Genomic DNA, 16,071 nt, shown 5'->3' with positions numbered 1-16,071 from the left:
GTACCACATTTACACATAGATCCTGGAATGCTATGCACGAGCGGAAGAGTTTCAGGGAAGTAAGGTCGAGGGGCAGATTCCTGTCAGAGTATATCAACAAACAGCTCCCACAAGCAACCTCCATGTTAAATAAGTGATACCATATAATATACGTTAGGTAGAGAATTTAAGATCTGGGCTTTTCCTTCTTTTCCTTATAAAGAGCCAAAAGAGAAACTCCAGAGACCTTGACAACCTTGAAACGGACACCAGGCAAATCACCAACGGAGTGACCGGAACGTCCGAAACCAGCGACCAAGACTTCATCGTTTTCATCAATGAAGTTTAGGCAGCCATCCCTTGGTACGAAGGCGGTGATCTTTTTACCGTTCTTGATCAATTGTACACGAACACTCTTACGATAGGCGGAGTTTGGCTGAAAAGAGATGTAAAGTTGTATTGGATTGTATCAACAGATGACCCGAGAAAAATATCCCTTTGAGTATCCATTGTAGATATTATACCCAAAGTTTTTGACTCTTGAAATCCAGGATTTCAAGCAACACGAATTGGGAGGCACACTTTATATCGAAAAACAACATACCTGTTTGGCCTCAATGGCGATTTTTTCAACAACAATGCCCTTGGCATGAGAACTTCCCTTGAACGGGTTGGACTTCCAGCGGGTTCCCAAGTTGGCCTTCTTGTAGGCCTTATCAGCCCACCTTTCGCGTCTTCTACGGTTGCGGAGCTTCCTAGCTGCACGAATGCCACGAGGAACGCCTAAACACGGAATTCAGACATGAGGATATAGGGTGAGGCCGATTTTGCAAAATTTCAGTCATACATCACGGCCGAATACTTTAGCGTATTCCATAACATATATTTGGAATTTTAAATGGGAATTCCAAGGTGAATGTGGCAAAGAACACGTACCTGATCCCATTTTGTAGTATATACGTTACTGATTGTTTAATATGATAATCCAAAATTAAAACTATCACAATATATTAAAATATTGAAAAATTATAAATTTTGATTTTATAAAAACTAAACTTTGGCCCAGTTCAAATTTGTAGGAACATGAGATTTTGTGTATCCCCATAGCCGAGTTTCAACAGCCTTAGGGTGTCCTTCACGGCAAGGAGTTGTGTGTTTTCACCGCAACTCGCATATTAGAAAGGTTATATCGGATGTCATTGACGTTTTGCTTCATTTATTCGCATTGGTGTCATTTTCCCAAAATACACATTATGGTCTGTTTCCTTGGATAAGTAGCTAACTTTCTCCCGATCCGAACCGAAACGTTTGACCGTATTTTCGGTGATGCATAAAAGCGAAAACCGCACAAAGAACAGTAACGAGAGAATTTGTACTATCTAAATATATACCACAAAAACAACAACTAGACGTCCTCTAGGACGATCTTATGCGATTTTTGAGGTAACATAGCATATGCTCGCAAGCTTTCTAGTTCCTTCCTTCCCTCAGTATGATGCTGGGTTTGATATTCATAGCCTGGAGTTCCTGGAACAGAAGCTTACACGCATACGGGATAGCTACTTGTACCGTGAGACCATGTTGCTTACAATATGTGCACCATCCATCATACCCAATAAAACCACAGCGTCTACAGACGTCCAACGTGAATACGTCACTACTGAGCATAAGTCTCTCGACGATTAGTCCGGAGGCTCCGTATGCAATTAGACAATCTCTTTCCATTTCACCAAGTCTTAAACCACCATCTCTAGATCTTCCCTCGGTAGGTTGTCGATTTATATTATGACGTGGACCGCGTGATCTTGCATGTATTTTGTCTTGTACCATGTGCTTTAGTCGCTGATAGTATATGGGACCAGTAAAGATATATGTCTCCAAAGGTTCCCCGGTTATACCAGAATAAAGAATCTCTTTTCCAGCCTTGTGAAATCCTTTGCTTTCGAGGATTCTCTCTATCTCCGGAAGAGTGTTTTCCTGGAATGGAGTTCCATCCTTAAATAAGCCATCTAAAACGGCCGCTTTTGAGGCTACAAGTTCAAGCATTTTTCCTACAGTCATTCTGGAAGGAAATCCGTGTGGATTCATTACTAAATCTGGCACCCATCCAAACTCACTAAATGGAAGATTTTCCTGAGATTCAATCAGACCCACGACTCCCTTTTGACCATGTCTACTACTAAATTTATCGCCAACTTCAGGTGATCTCATTTGACGTAACATTATCTTATATAATCTTGTTCCACCCAAAGTTTCTGAGCAAATAATTCTGTCAATATACGCAGGTCTGTTAAATGGGTATTTTACGGCTTTCATCTTGGAACCAGCCCCAAAGTTGGCTAAAGGAACCCTTCCAGTAGATGACACACTAACGGACCCCTCCTTAAATGATACATTCTTTTTATTAGGATCGGATTGTTCCGAAGAAGTATCCATAAGGACAGTCAAGGGATCAACTAATTGGTTTGTAGAAATCTTTCTGGTAATAGTCAAGTTCTCAAGACTAAGTTGTGAGTTTACGGTTGAGAATAGAGATTTATCAAGTATGACTTGCTGATTTGTTACCCTTTCTCCTACATTTATGACATAATCAACATTAGTATTTGGACGCATGTTTCCGTCCATGCTGCGAACTTTACTACCGAAAGGAGTGATGCATCTAGACACATTTCTATAAGTCATGCTTAGGTCAAGGTCACTATCAGTCGATTTCTCAATCTCTTGGGTGATTCTACGTAGAGAAAAACACCTTCCAAATCCTCTGTCACATGAAGCCCTATTAATAACAATAGCATCCTCGATTTCATAACCCTGATAACTCATCACGGCAACAATTGCATTTTGACCTGCTGGAAGCTTATCGAAGTTAACCAATTGTATAGCCTTAGTAGTGACCAGTGGTTTTTGCGTATAAGCTAGAAGATATATTATTGTGTCGCAGCGATTCAGTTGGTTGTATCCTATTGTACCAATAGACTGTTTTCCCATAGCACATTGATAGGTATTTCTTGGGCTTTGGTTATGATTAGGGAATGGTATAAGTCCTGCGACAACACCCAAAATGCTCATTGGGCTGATTTCTAAATGGGTTGTTTCAATAGTGATGTCGGATTCCCTCATAACAATTAACAGATTATTTTCCTCATTAACGTCAATCCATTCTAGGATACCATTTTGGAAAAGATAATCCAGGGATATCTTCTTCGAGACAAGATCATTTATGTGTGAATCAGTGAGGAGTGGAAAACCATTTTCTACAACTATTAATGGTCGACATAGACGTCCTCCATCAGAAGATACATGAACTTGTCTGTGGTGATAGTTTTCATAGACAGATACAAACGGATTTATTATTCCCCGTCTGCGTAGACTTATAATATTTCTTATCAACTCCTTAGAATTTTGATGTACACCCAATAATATTCCATTGAGCAAAACAGTTGAGTTTGAAGGATCATCAAAACCATCTGAGGCCGTTAATGAGTTAAAACTTTCTACACCCAACCAATACAATAGAGATATCAATAGATCAACATCACCGTCGGATGTAACATGACTCATCAAACTCAGATTTTTAACAAGACCACAACTTTCACCCTCCGGAGTATCACATGGACAAATCAAGCCAAATTGCGATGGTTGTAATGCACGAGGACCACTTACTTTCCTACCCTTTTCCACCTGGGAATTACTTTTTGCCATCATTCCTATGCAAGATATATAAGATAACCTAGACAGAACATGTGAAACTCCACTACGTTCCATTTTAAACCTCTTTATATTCCAATTTCCAGTAGAGATTGCAGTTTGCATACCTCTGGTAAGTATATCTGTGGGAAGATTCCTGATAATATCAGGGTATTGTAGGTTAGTATCCCTAGTACCACTACTTTTAGAATCCATAAACCTATCTAAAGTTTGATCTATTTGTTTTTTAAATTGAGCTATGAATTTTTTATATAAATCCTCAAAAAGAATAGATATAAGCTGACCAGCCAATTCTAACCTTTTGTTACCGTAATGATCTTTATCGTCCAAAGGTTCATTTCCACTAACCACATTCAAAACTCTTCTAGCCATTAAACACAAAGTCTTAATTTTTCCAGAAAAATCTCTGCAGTCTCTCATCGGAACATGAGAAAGTAGAACTCTGCTGAACAAATCATGTGTATCCTCAAGTATTGATTGACGAGTTTTTGGTGTTGAATCCTTGTTACTTGAGAAAAATCCCTTAGCTATAGGTCTAGGTCGTATCTTTCGACCAATGTATAAAAGAGCGTCAAGCCTAGAATGTATTCCTTCATTATACAAATCGTGAAGTGACAAACTATAATCAGACCCAGAGTTGCCATGTGTAGAACCCATCGCGGATGATTTATAGTTTGTGGTACCTGAAAGATCAATGTCATCTGTGGAGTCATTGGAATATGCCAAATTATCCATATCTGTTTTACCTTTTAGTTTGGTTGATCCTATTAATTGTGCGATTTCCTGGTCTGTTTCCACACCCATAGCCTTTAATACAATACACAAAGGAACGTCATCAGTAAAACTATTTAGTCTAACATAAAGCTGTCCATTCTTGTAAACTACACTTGTTCTACTTTTGGATTCAGCAGTTGCCGAAGTTATGGAAGCGCAAATGTTTTTCTTTTGATCCATCTCAACGATGATTCTACTTTTGGAAAGTTGTTCTTGCATAAGAATAACTTTTTCAACCCCTTTGATAATAAAATAACCACCAGGGTCATACGGACATTCATTAAGTCTTGAAAACTCATAGAATGATTCCTTGTAATCGTCACTCATGAAATCAAAATCCTTATTATACGTATCACCATACACTTCATCAATATACTTATTATGCGATGAATCCTTTTTATATTCAGAATAATCATTATCAGAAGAGTTTTTTTGGACATTTTTGCTCAGTGCACAAACACAGCTTCTGAGCATAACTGGCAGCCTTCCTATTTCAAGGTTTTCTTTTCTGACAAATTCTGGACCTCTAACATAATCTACATCAACGTATATTGGAGCACTATATGTCAAATCCCTGATTCTGCACATTTGAGGAGTCAACATCACAGCAACCATATTTTCCTCAATACATGGTTTCCCAATTCTAATATCTACAAACTCAAGCATGAACTGTGGATCCACATCGGTACGTATAATCTTATTGCTAGGGGCATTCATAATTTCTTTAATTTCACGCAAGACAAAATCATCATATGAGTTGATATGTTGGCGTGCTATGCCACGCATACCAAAATAACATGGTAATATCTTCCATTTATCTTTGATCTCTTTCACCGGTTCTGCTAATTCATTTACCTTCATTCCATGGTTACGTATGTAAGAAGGTCGCAAATAATTGCCCATGTGACTAGAATTATGTGCGTTTTCAGGAGATTTGTGATTATAAGATTCTGGATTTCCACCAACATCGTTATCATTACGATCCATCTTAGAATCTGCATAAACCCCCTCAGCGGGACCATCGGAGTTTATACTATCCGAGGGAGGGTCTTTGAACTTTACATGTGGCTTTGGTACCATCTTCAAACTCGATATATAAAAAGGAGTCTGTACTTAGAAACTAGAGTCAAAATGACACAACCCATATGTGTATATTTGGTGTAAAATTACATACTTTTAAATAATATTGACCTTAACGTGATACCATCGGTGGAAGGTCGGAAAACTTCATTGAGAGGAATAATAAAGATACGAATACTGAAACCCTATGCACCCACAGGTACACATTTTGATAACAACAGATAAAATATATTACAAAAGGAATATTTGTATACAGAAATGTCTTTTGTGTAGATTCTACCGGGAATTACTTGCCAGTAAAATACCTGTGGGGAGTGTAGATTCATAATTTTGATGGAATCCCTTGATATTTATAAATACCTCTTGTTTTAATGGAATTGAATCTTCAATTGTTTATATAGAATGTATTTTATGTGTTAAGCCAGAGGTGTCGAGCCAATTATAGGTCTCCCATAGCTAATATGCATTATAACTTCTGAATAGTTTATACAAGGGTGATTTAAAGAAATCGCTATGGCGGAACAGTATGAGCGCTTCAAGCGCTTCGAATATCGTATGGTAAGTGCCTCCATATTTGAAGAATGACCCTCGTAATACCGAGTTGCTCTTATTTTACACAGAATATACACAACTCCTCTTGTTTGTACAATATACTTAGAGAATTGCACTTGCGATTTACTAGTTTGACTATGATCACTTTTCTATTATTCACAATATGCACATTTCTATAGAACTCGAATCTGGTCATTCAAAGAGAAGGTCCAGGTCCCAGACAAGGCGAATCTACCGGAGAACCGGAATCATTGGTAGGACGTCTAAAACATAGGATGGGTGATAGAGTTTCCTATACGAGTGTAAAACCCAGAAGCGAAAAACTGAAGTCTAGGTCTATGATTGATGCGCCAAAACGGAAACAAAAAGCACAACTGGTATGTTTTAATGACATGTAAATTAATATTCAACAGGATGTTAATGCTAATGATTCGGTGTTAAACGTTGATTTGTCGGTTGGGACATTTTATGTTCCTTCATCAAATTATACACGAGCAAAATACGAAGAGCTATTAAATATGCTCCAACAATCTCTAGGTGATCAGCCTCAAGATGTTCTGAAGGGGGCTTTGGAGGAAGTTCTGTTCATTTTAAAGTCTTCAGATTCAAAAGGTATTGATAGGAAGGCTGCCTGCGAAGAACTACTTGGTCCAATTAGTGATGATCTTTACTACCGTTTATACCATACCTCGAAAGAACTCATAGATTTTACTCTGCCGGGGGACTCTAAGGGTACAGGTACCATAGATGATAATTCAGGTGTTGCTGTTGTTTTTGATGAAGATGAAGACGCCAATGATGCGAACTCAGACGGATATTATTATGAGGTACCAGCGGATGAAGAATTTGAACACGAGAAAGATTCAAAAGCCGCAGTAGAATTTATAAGGCAGGACAGTGTACAGGACGAATCGCAATTTGAAACTGATAAATACCACCTACCTATAAGCCGTATAGATTCCCATTGGTTGCAAAGAGAACTGAATCTGATATTTGGTGATCCAAACGTTGCTGTGGCTACAGAGAAGGAGATTCTATCGGCGATCAAAATAGAAGATGTGCAAGAATGCGAAAATAGACTTGTGCTTATCCTAAAATATGAGAATTTTGAGTTTGCCAAATTGGTACTGAAGAACAGATGGAAAATTATGTACTGTACGAGATTGGGTCAGTCCCAAACACCAGAAGAGAAAGCACGTATATTTGAAGAAATGAAGAAAACTCCAGAAGGTCTTCAAGTACTACAGGAACTTGAGGTTGTAAATTTAAGGAGGAGCAAAGAACAGGAGCTTGCACTAAACGTTAAGAGAGAAGCAGCTTCACTCTCTCGTAAGGCAAAAATGGATAGTGAGGATAAATCTGATAATGTGGATGACTTGGGTTTAGATGCTGGACATACAGATTTTAATACTGATACTGACGTACATATGGATAACACCGGTAACTTGGGCCCTAAAATTGTGGATTTAGAGTCAATGGCATTTAAAGATGGTTCACATCATATGTCAAATGTTAAAGTCGTCTTACCTGAAGGTTCTGAGAGAATTGAGCATAAGTCTTACGATGAAGTAGTAATTTATCCGCTAGAACGTCCAAAAGGTCTTAACAGGAAACCTATACAAAGCTTACCTGAATGGGCCCAAAAGGCATTTCCAAATATTGAGTCCCTCAATCCAGTACAATCCGCCGTCTGGGATATAGCATTTAATCATTTTGATGAAAACATGTTGATTTGCGCTCCAACCGGCTCGGGTAAAACCAACATTGCTGTTCTGTGTATCTTAAATATATTCTCTAGATACATTGATGAAAATGGAAGTTTGGATTCTTCTGGATTTAAAATTGTCTACGTTTCACCTATGAAATCTCTGGTTATGGAACAGACACAAGCATTTACCAAGAGATTTACTCCATTTGGAATCAATGTTAGTGAACTTACAGGTGATATCAGCATGACCAGACGTGAAATTGAGAATACACAATTGATTGTCACTACCCCTGAAAAGTGGGACGTTGTTACTAGAAGGTCAGGTTTTGAATCATCTGTTGAACTTATGATTTTTGATGAAATCCACTTATTGCACGATAAGAGAGGTCCTGTTTTGGAAGCATTGGTATCAAGAGTGGTAAATAACGACAGAAGATCAGGAATAAGAACTAGATTAGTTGGTCTAAGCGCTACATTACCAAATTTCAGAGATATTTCAGACTTCCTTTGCGTTAATCCTGACAGGGGTTTGTTCTATTTTGGAAATCACTATAGACCTGTGGGACTGGAGCAGAGATACATTGGTATTAAAGAGAAAAAGGCTATCAAGAAATTTAATACTGTAAATGAAATTTTATTTGAAAGAGTAATTGAAGATATCAGGGATAATAAGAATCAGATCCTCATATTTGTACATAGCAGAAGGGAAACTGTTAGAACTGCCAAATTTATAAGGGATACAGCACTATTAAAGGATACATTATCCACCATACTTACCACGGATAGCGCATCCAGAGAAATTTTATCATCTGAGGCAGAGGCTATTAAAAACGCAGAACTGAAGGAGTTACTTCCCTATGGATTTGGAATACATCACGCAGGGCTACCTAGATCTGACAGGAAACTGGTGGAAGATCTTTTTGCAGATGGACATATACAAATTTTAGTCAGTACAGCAACTCTATCTTGGGGTGTAAATTTGCCTGCACAGACGGTTATCATTAAAGGAACACAAATTTATTCACCAGAAGAAGGATGTTGGACGGAATTGTGTCCTCTTTCAGTGCAGCAAATGATGGGAAGAGCAGGTAGACCTCAATATGATAAGGAAGGCAAAGGCATTATTATTACTTCCCATGAAAAACTTCAGTTTTATCTATCCTTGAATAATCAACAGCTTCCTATAGAATCGCAAATTATTTCTAAATTACCAGAACTCCTTAATGCTGAAATTGTCTTATCAAATATCTCATCACTGGAGGATTGTGTATCTTGGTTAAAAGATACATATTTGTACGTAAGAATGAGAATGAGCCCGGAATTATATGGAATTGAACTTCATGTAGATGGTGATTCCGGTACAGAGCCTCTGGATCATGAACTTATAGACAACCTAGTACTTGAAAGGCTCCGTGATATAGCACATACTGCCCTATCGACCCTTGATAAACATGGAATTGTAAGGTATGAACGAAAATCTGGTACTTTACTATCAACAGGAATGGGAAGAATCGCGAGTTTATATTACTTGAAACCCGAGTCCATACGCATCTACGCTGATAACTTGAAACCTAATTTATCTGATTCTGACATACTGAAAGTATTTGCATCTAGCCTTGAGTTTCGCTATATTCCGGTTAGAGAAGAAGAGAAGATTGAACTATTGTCTCTGATGGAAAAGGTTCCCATTCCAATAAGGGGCAGTACTACTGATCCTAATACACATTCTAAGATATCAATACTCCTTCAAGCATATATTAGTGGTTTGGAGTTGGAAGGATATGCTTTAATATCTGAAATGGGTTTTATTACTCAAAATGCTGGTCGTATTATTCAGGCTCTTTACACAATTTGCCTCAAAAGATGTTGGTCACGTCTCAGTCAGAAATTGTTTGATCTGGGTAAAATGGTAGAAAAAAGAATGTGGAACGTAATGTTGCCTCTCAGACAATTCAAGAGTCTTCCAGAAGAGTTGGTAATTAAACTCGAGAGAAAGGACTTTTCTTGGGATCGTTATTACGACTTAAGTAGCGTAGAGTTGGGTGAATTATGTCGGCAGCCAAAACTTGGGAAATCATTGCATAAACTTGTGCATTTGATACCTAAATTGAACATTCAAGTATTCATACAACCATTGACACGTTCAAGGCTCTCATTAGAAGTGACAATTTCTCCAGAGTTCCAGTGGGACACAAAATATCATGGTTATCAGGAGAGATTTTGGTTGTTTGTTGAAGATGGAAACGGTGAAAATATTTTGTATTCTACAACGTATATTCTTCCTGCATTTTCAGCTAATGATGTAGAAAGTTTAGAGAATTCAATATTTTTCACTGTACCTATAGCAGAACCGTTGCACTATAACTATTTCCTTAGAATTGTTTCAGAGAAGTGGATTGGAAGTTCAACATCATTTTCAATATTATTCAATAAGCTCATTCTGCCTGAAAGGGATAATCCTCATACGGAGCTTTTAGACCTACAGCCAGTCCCAAAGGTATCCCTCTACAACCGAATAGCCACAGAAAACTCTGGGATCTCTGATGATGCCAAGAAGATTTTTACTAGGGAATTTTTCAGCAAAAAATTTGGAACAGGCTCTTTTAATCCTATTCAAACGCAGGTCTTTTCGGCAATATATTCTGGAAATGATTCAGTTCTTCTTTGTGCTCCCTATAAAACCGGGAAGTTTACATGTGCTGAAATTGCCATATGTAGATCCTTGTCTCACAACCTAGATTCTACTATCATTGTAATTTCAGCCTTTGAGTCCACTGCGTGTGCTAGATATGAGAGGTTGATGGTTAAGTTTGGAGATATTTGTAAGGTTGGTCTATTGACCGGAGATTTTAGAACAGACTTGAGAATTATAGCTGAATCATCAATAGTAATTTCAATTCCAAAACACTGGGATTATGTCTCCAGAAGATGGAAAAGTAAGAAATGTTTACAGAGTATTGACCTTTTCATTGTTGAGAATTTGGAACTTATAAATGATTATACTGTTGGACCTGAAATTGAAATTTGTGTCAGCAGAATGAGATTTATTTCAGCACAGTTAGGTAACTTTACCAGGATTATTGGCCTGTCTATATCAATATCAAATGCCCACGACGTAGCAGGTTGGATTGGAGCCCCTAGCACTTTGGCTTTTAGCTTTGACCCATCCAAAAATAATATTATATCACCGGTGATAATTCAACCATTCGATCAAAGTGACCCAGAAAGTAGAAAATTTGCAATGTTCACTAGCATATGTAAAAATGTGTTTAACAATTTCCCACGATCTTCCATAGTGTTCACTACTGGTAGGAAATTTTGTAGACTAATAGCAATGGAGCTGTATATGCACATTTCAAATTTAGAACAACTACATATGGATTCAGACACACATACTTCTCTAATATCCTCTTGGAATATTTATAAAGATGAGGAACTTGATACAATTCAAACATTGATAGATAGAGAAAGAGCACTAAGTAGGCTCCTAATGTTAGGTGTTTGTTACTGCCATGAAGGGTTTTCGCCGAGTGAAGTTAGGGTAATCGAAAAGGCTTTCAAAACAGAAAACATAAAGGTTTTGATCTTGACTTCAAGTCTTGCGTGGAACACTTCGGTTTTTGCTCCGTTAGTCATAGTTGCAGATACAGCTACTTCATCATTGAATAGGCCTATTAATCACGGATTTTATCCTCAGGCTGATATTCTCCGCATTATAAGTCATACTAGAACATATGGCAATGATAAAAGCGATTCTTTGTCTTCCATTATCATGCTTGAAAGTTCACAAAGAGATCATTACAAGAAACTCATACATGAAGCATATCCCGTTGAAAGCGCTCTAGAAAATCGCTTGGAGGAATTAGTGAATGCAGAAATAGTTCAGGGTGCCATAGAAAACCCACAGGATGCAATTGATTGGCTAACATGGACATTGTATTATAGGAGGCTTCTCAAGAACCCGAATTATTATTCACTGCAGGGTGTATCTGGTTCTCACTTGAGTGAACACTTGAGTGAACTTGTAGAAAATGTGTTTAGCACTCTTGAAAAGTCGCAATGTGCTACTGTGGAAGAAGAATCTATATCTCCTCTGAATCTTGGTTTTATATCTGCGTTCTACTATTTGAAATGTGCTACTATAGAACTCTACGCAAAGAATGTGTCTTCTAATTCTGGAAGGGACAGCTTACTTGAAATATTATCATATTCTGAAGAATTTTCTGACATTCCATTGAGAGCGGGAGAAAGGATACATAACTTATCGCTGGATGGCGTTTCAGTCAGTACCAAGGTTAAACTTCTCCTTCAGTGCCATCTTGACAGGAGCTTATTATCAAACGACTTGACTAGCGACCAACGTCTGATTTTAACAAGAATATCCCCATTAATTTATGCACTAGTGGATGTAATATGTAGTAATGGTTGGCTCTCTCCTGCTCTTATTGCTATGGATTTATGTCAAAGAACCATTCAGGCTATGGGCGTCTCCGATTCACCTTTGAAGCAACTACCAAATGTTTCAACCGACTTTATAGACAGATCCAAAGAATTTGGTGTAAACGATTTGTTCGATTTGATTGGTATGGAGGACGAAGACAGAAACAAACTTTTGGAAGGGTTTTCCAAACGTCATACATTTGAAATAGCTGCTGTTTGCAATGCAGTTCAGGTTCTTGATGTACGATATTCACTCAATGTAGACAAAGTCGGCGCTGGAGAGCTTCTAAGTCTGCATGTTGATATAGATCGGGAAGGAGAGGATGTTCCGGTTCATGCCCCTTACTTCCCATTGGATCGTCAGGAACAGTGGTGGGTTCTGATTGGAGAAAGTGAGACAAACAAACTCTACGGTATAAAGAGGGTATCACTTTCACAACAAGGTAATAAAGTTAAGCTTGATTTCGAGGCTCCATCGCAACCAGGAAAACATACATTAATTTTGTATATTGTAAGCGATTCTTACGTCGCTACGGATCATCAATATCCCGTAGAGATCGAGGTACACTGATCAACTTATTTTAAGACATGCGTCTACCCTTGGATTTGCTAATGCAGTTGTAAACACACCAATCCGGTGGTAATGGCATAATTTAAATATAGACTTGTGTGTATGTGCTCAGAGATTAGTGTACAGTGGCTGTTGGTCTGCATTGGTGTCTATGTATGTGGGAGGGTGTGACAACTTGTGTTTCATCGTTATCATACTACTAAAAAATAAATTAGATGTGTGAAAGTTAAATGATAGTGTATATTGCAGGGATAGCAAATATCTCCAAAGTGGCTATCAGAGGGCGTGTAATGGGGGCCTGGTGAAAAGGTCCACTCTAGATCTAATCAGAACCATCGTTCCTGTAATTCTGTGGTCAATTTCACTGACTTTATTGTTTTGTGAAATATATATGGGTGGTTTGTGAAAATGTTGCAGATTGGAACTAAAGTCATCAAACGTACTTTATTCATAAATCCAGCTGCTTCCAAGTTACTATCCAGAACGCCATGGAACCATCATTCCATGCGTTTCAAGCAGGATTTTAAATTTGGGGCTTATGAATTTGAACAACCAGAAAATCCTTGGGAAGATAGATCCTACAGAAATATTAAGATAAGCCGTGCGACCGGTTGGCCTTTGTTATTAGCACCGAATTCTACACATCCAATGTGGCAGCCTCATCTATCTGATGACAATACGGTCATGCCTAGAGATGGTTATGGTTGCTTGGCTAGTTTTCCCCCCGAGGTTTCCACGAGGATAACTCACACCTACAGACTCCCCCCTCAATTTTATCCCTTCTTAAAGAGATTGGGAGATGATACACCGGAACTTAAGCCTTACATGGATAAATTAATGACTGGAAGCTTCACTAACCATGACTATGAAGAAATGTTTTACAAATTTGCAAAGCCACTAAAAATATATCGCAAACTTATTCCAAAACCATACAGAACTGTTGAGGAACAGGGCAAGGAAGATGAGGTCACATGGGAATCATCATGGCTCAGTTATAGACAAAAGGTTGCTGCAGATTACAATATGTCTGCTGAAATGAGACAATTTCTTATTGGAATGTTAATAGGAATTTATTTTGCGTACTTGTGGCTTCAAATGCACAAGCAATATAGACTTGATATGAGACTTTATTATCACGAAGCACCAGAGCACAAGTACTTTTGGGTGAAACCCAGGGGTGATTTGGTTTAATATTTAATATGTATACATTACATTGTAAGTATTATTAACTTGGGACCATCATGTCCTTTAGATATGCTGTGGCCTCCTTGTGTAACTGTTCTCTAGTCTCTGCAGACCATGAAAGTTCTTTTCCCATCAGGTCACAGACCAAGCCGAGGGATGAAACTGCCGCGTGTACGTCCTTGAATGCCAATCTGGTTCTTCTGGCCAAAATGTCTATTGGTTTGCATGCCATTTCGTTTCTGATACCATAAACTACCTCACCCATGATGTAAGGATGTTCTTCATGAATAGGCTTGAGTAAACCCATCTCTTTGGATAACTCACATACATCCAATGCCTTGTAACCGTAGCTTTCTACCAAATGATTAGATACTGTTGAATCCAAACCATATTTCTCCGTTATAACAGAACTCAACCTATTAAATCTTGGTTTTATGTCATCGATATCTGATACACCTTCTTTATTATGTGTTCCAAGTAATACCATATTACGAGTTCGGCATGCATAGCTCCCCTTTGTAACACTAGGAAAGTGCTTAACAACCTTGTCTACACATTCCTGTGCCATTAGTCTGCAAATTGTCCATTTTCCACCGTACACGTTAACAAGTCCACTTTCATCAACTTCAATAACGTGGCCACGAGACAGTTTTCCTGTTTGATTAACTTCATCAACACCCTTCAGGAGAGGTCTAAGACCAGACCATGTGGATTTAATATCAGCCTTTATTTGACTGGCGTCGCAATTCATGTACTTTGAAGCATCCTTGCATATAAAATCAACGTCCTGAACCTGCGGCAAAGGATTAGCCTGCAATTCATCTTTATTATCAGTTGTTCCAACAATAGTATTGCCTTGCCATGGAAGGATAAAAAGTACTCTTCCATCGCTGGTTTTCGGAATAATAAGTCCGTATGGAGTAGGGCAGTATTTAGCAGGAAGGGTAACATGTGTTCCTCTTGAATGCAAAATGTTCAATTTACTCTCAGGTAAGCTCAATTTTTTAATTTTTTCAGCAAACGGGCCAGCGCAGTTGACAACTACATCAGCCTTTACAGTGAAAGTTTCACCAGTAAGAACGTCACACACCAAGGCTCCATTAACTTTTCCTGTACTGTCCTTTAGCAATTCTTCAACTTTCAAGTAGTTTCCTATAGTAGAACCGACTTGACCTGGGACATATTCATCAATCGTACTAGTCAAAGCCATCAAAACGTTGGTACGAGAGTCATTATGCTGTCCATCATAATACACAACTGCACCCAAGAGACCATCTGGCCTTATTCCAGGAAAATTGAAGACAGCATTCGATTTTCCAGAAAAGAAAGAGGAAGGAATCCTTGTTTCATTGCAGCAGAAGAAGCGAGCCAGAACTTCATAGATCTTAATATTGATCCAAAAGTATGGAAGCTGCCACAATTGATATATAGGCATTACAATAGGAACAGGAGAATTCGCAAACGGCGCAGTACCAATCAAGTGCGCCCTTTCTTCTAATGCCTTCCAAACAAATTGAAGTTCCTTTAAATCCAAATGCAAAAGAGCGCTCTCCAGATATCTGATACCACCATGAAGTAGCTTCGTGCTCTTTGAAGTTGTTCCAGAAGAAAAATCATTCGCTTCCACCAAAGCGCATTTTAAACCTCTGGTAGCGCAATCCAGAGCCACAGATGTTCCTGAGTAGATAATGAAAAATGAATCGGGTCATATAGACATAGAATTCATAATGAGACAACAATATTTCTAGAAAATCCTGAAGAACAGATAAAACATAAACGAAAGAAAATAACAAAGGTAGCGTAAAAATTACCTGTACATCCACCTCCGATAACGAGAACATCAAATTTATCACTCTTCAAACTTTTAATCATATCACTTCTGCTTTTAAGTTTATCTGGGATAATAAATTTAGTATCCCTAGGGAGAGAGCATTTTTCATGTTCTCTTTTTACAAACAAATAGGAACCAGCTATGGCTCCGGAACAAATGCCAATCAAATTTCGGCACTTCCTACCCATCTCTACACGTACCTTTAAACATGTGTCAAATATTAAATTTTAATCGGCAAGTCTA

General features: G+C 38.2%; 5 protein-coding genes across 5 annotated transcripts, besides 1 other annotated feature; 2 read left to right on the top strand and 3 right to left on the bottom strand.

Moving 5' to 3' along the window:
- Window positions 1-166: 166 nt before the first annotated feature.
- Window positions 167-925, bottom strand: BEWA_052480 (40S ribosomal protein S23, putative; the record flags this gene model as incomplete). Its single annotated transcript, XM_004832588.1, has 3 exons — window positions 167-415; window positions 584-762; window positions 916-925. 3 exons carry the CDS (start codon window positions 923-925, stop codon window positions 167-169), a joined length of 438 nt encoding a protein of 145 aa, XP_004832645.1.
- A 58-nt stretch (window positions 926-983) lies between these two features.
- Window positions 984-1,029: a sequence feature (AT_rich).
- Window positions 1,030-1,449: 420 nt separating this feature from the next.
- Window positions 1,450-5,541, bottom strand: BEWA_052470 (DNA-directed RNA polymerase III subunit, putative; the record flags this gene model as incomplete). Its single annotated transcript, XM_004832587.1, has 1 exon — window positions 1,450-5,541. One exon carries the CDS (start codon window positions 5,539-5,541, stop codon window positions 1,450-1,452), a length of 4,092 nt encoding a protein of 1,363 aa, XP_004832644.1.
- Window positions 5,542-6,054: 513 nt separating this feature from the next.
- BEWA_052460 (U5 small ribonucleoprotein-specific helicase, putative) lies at window positions 6,055-12,812 on the top strand (the record flags this gene model as incomplete). Its single annotated transcript, XM_004832586.1, has 3 exons — window positions 6,055-6,099; window positions 6,273-6,470; window positions 6,507-12,812. 3 exons carry the CDS (start codon window positions 6,055-6,057, stop codon window positions 12,810-12,812), a joined length of 6,549 nt encoding a protein of 2,182 aa, XP_004832643.1.
- Window positions 12,813-13,125: 313 nt separating this feature from the next.
- Window positions 13,126-14,003, top strand: BEWA_052450 (conserved hypothetical protein; the record flags this gene model as incomplete). Its single annotated transcript, XM_004832585.1, has 1 exon — window positions 13,126-14,003. The coding sequence occupies exon 1, from the start codon at window positions 13,221-13,223 to the stop codon at window positions 14,001-14,003; it is 783 nt and encodes a 260-aa protein (XP_004832642.1). The 5' UTR covers window positions 13,126-13,220.
- A 34-nt stretch (window positions 14,004-14,037) lies between these two features.
- On the bottom strand, window positions 14,038-16,016 carry BEWA_052440 (glycerol-3-phosphate dehydrogenase, putative; the record flags this gene model as incomplete). Its single annotated transcript, XM_004832584.1, has 2 exons — window positions 14,038-15,674; window positions 15,809-16,016. The coding sequence occupies 2 exons, from the start codon at window positions 16,014-16,016 to the stop codon at window positions 14,038-14,040; spliced, it is 1,845 nt and encodes a 614-aa protein (XP_004832641.1).
- Between the last annotated feature and the right edge of the window lie 55 nt (window positions 16,017-16,071).

This window comes from Theileria equi (genome assembly GCF_000342415.1).
Source record: "Theileria equi strain WA chromosome 4 map unlocalized gcontig_1105316255039, whole genome shotgun sequence".
Classification (NCBI taxonomy): Eukaryota; Apicomplexa; class Aconoidasida; order Piroplasmida; family Theileriidae; genus Theileria; species Theileria equi.
This window is presented reverse-complemented; position numbering and strand designations above follow the sequence as displayed.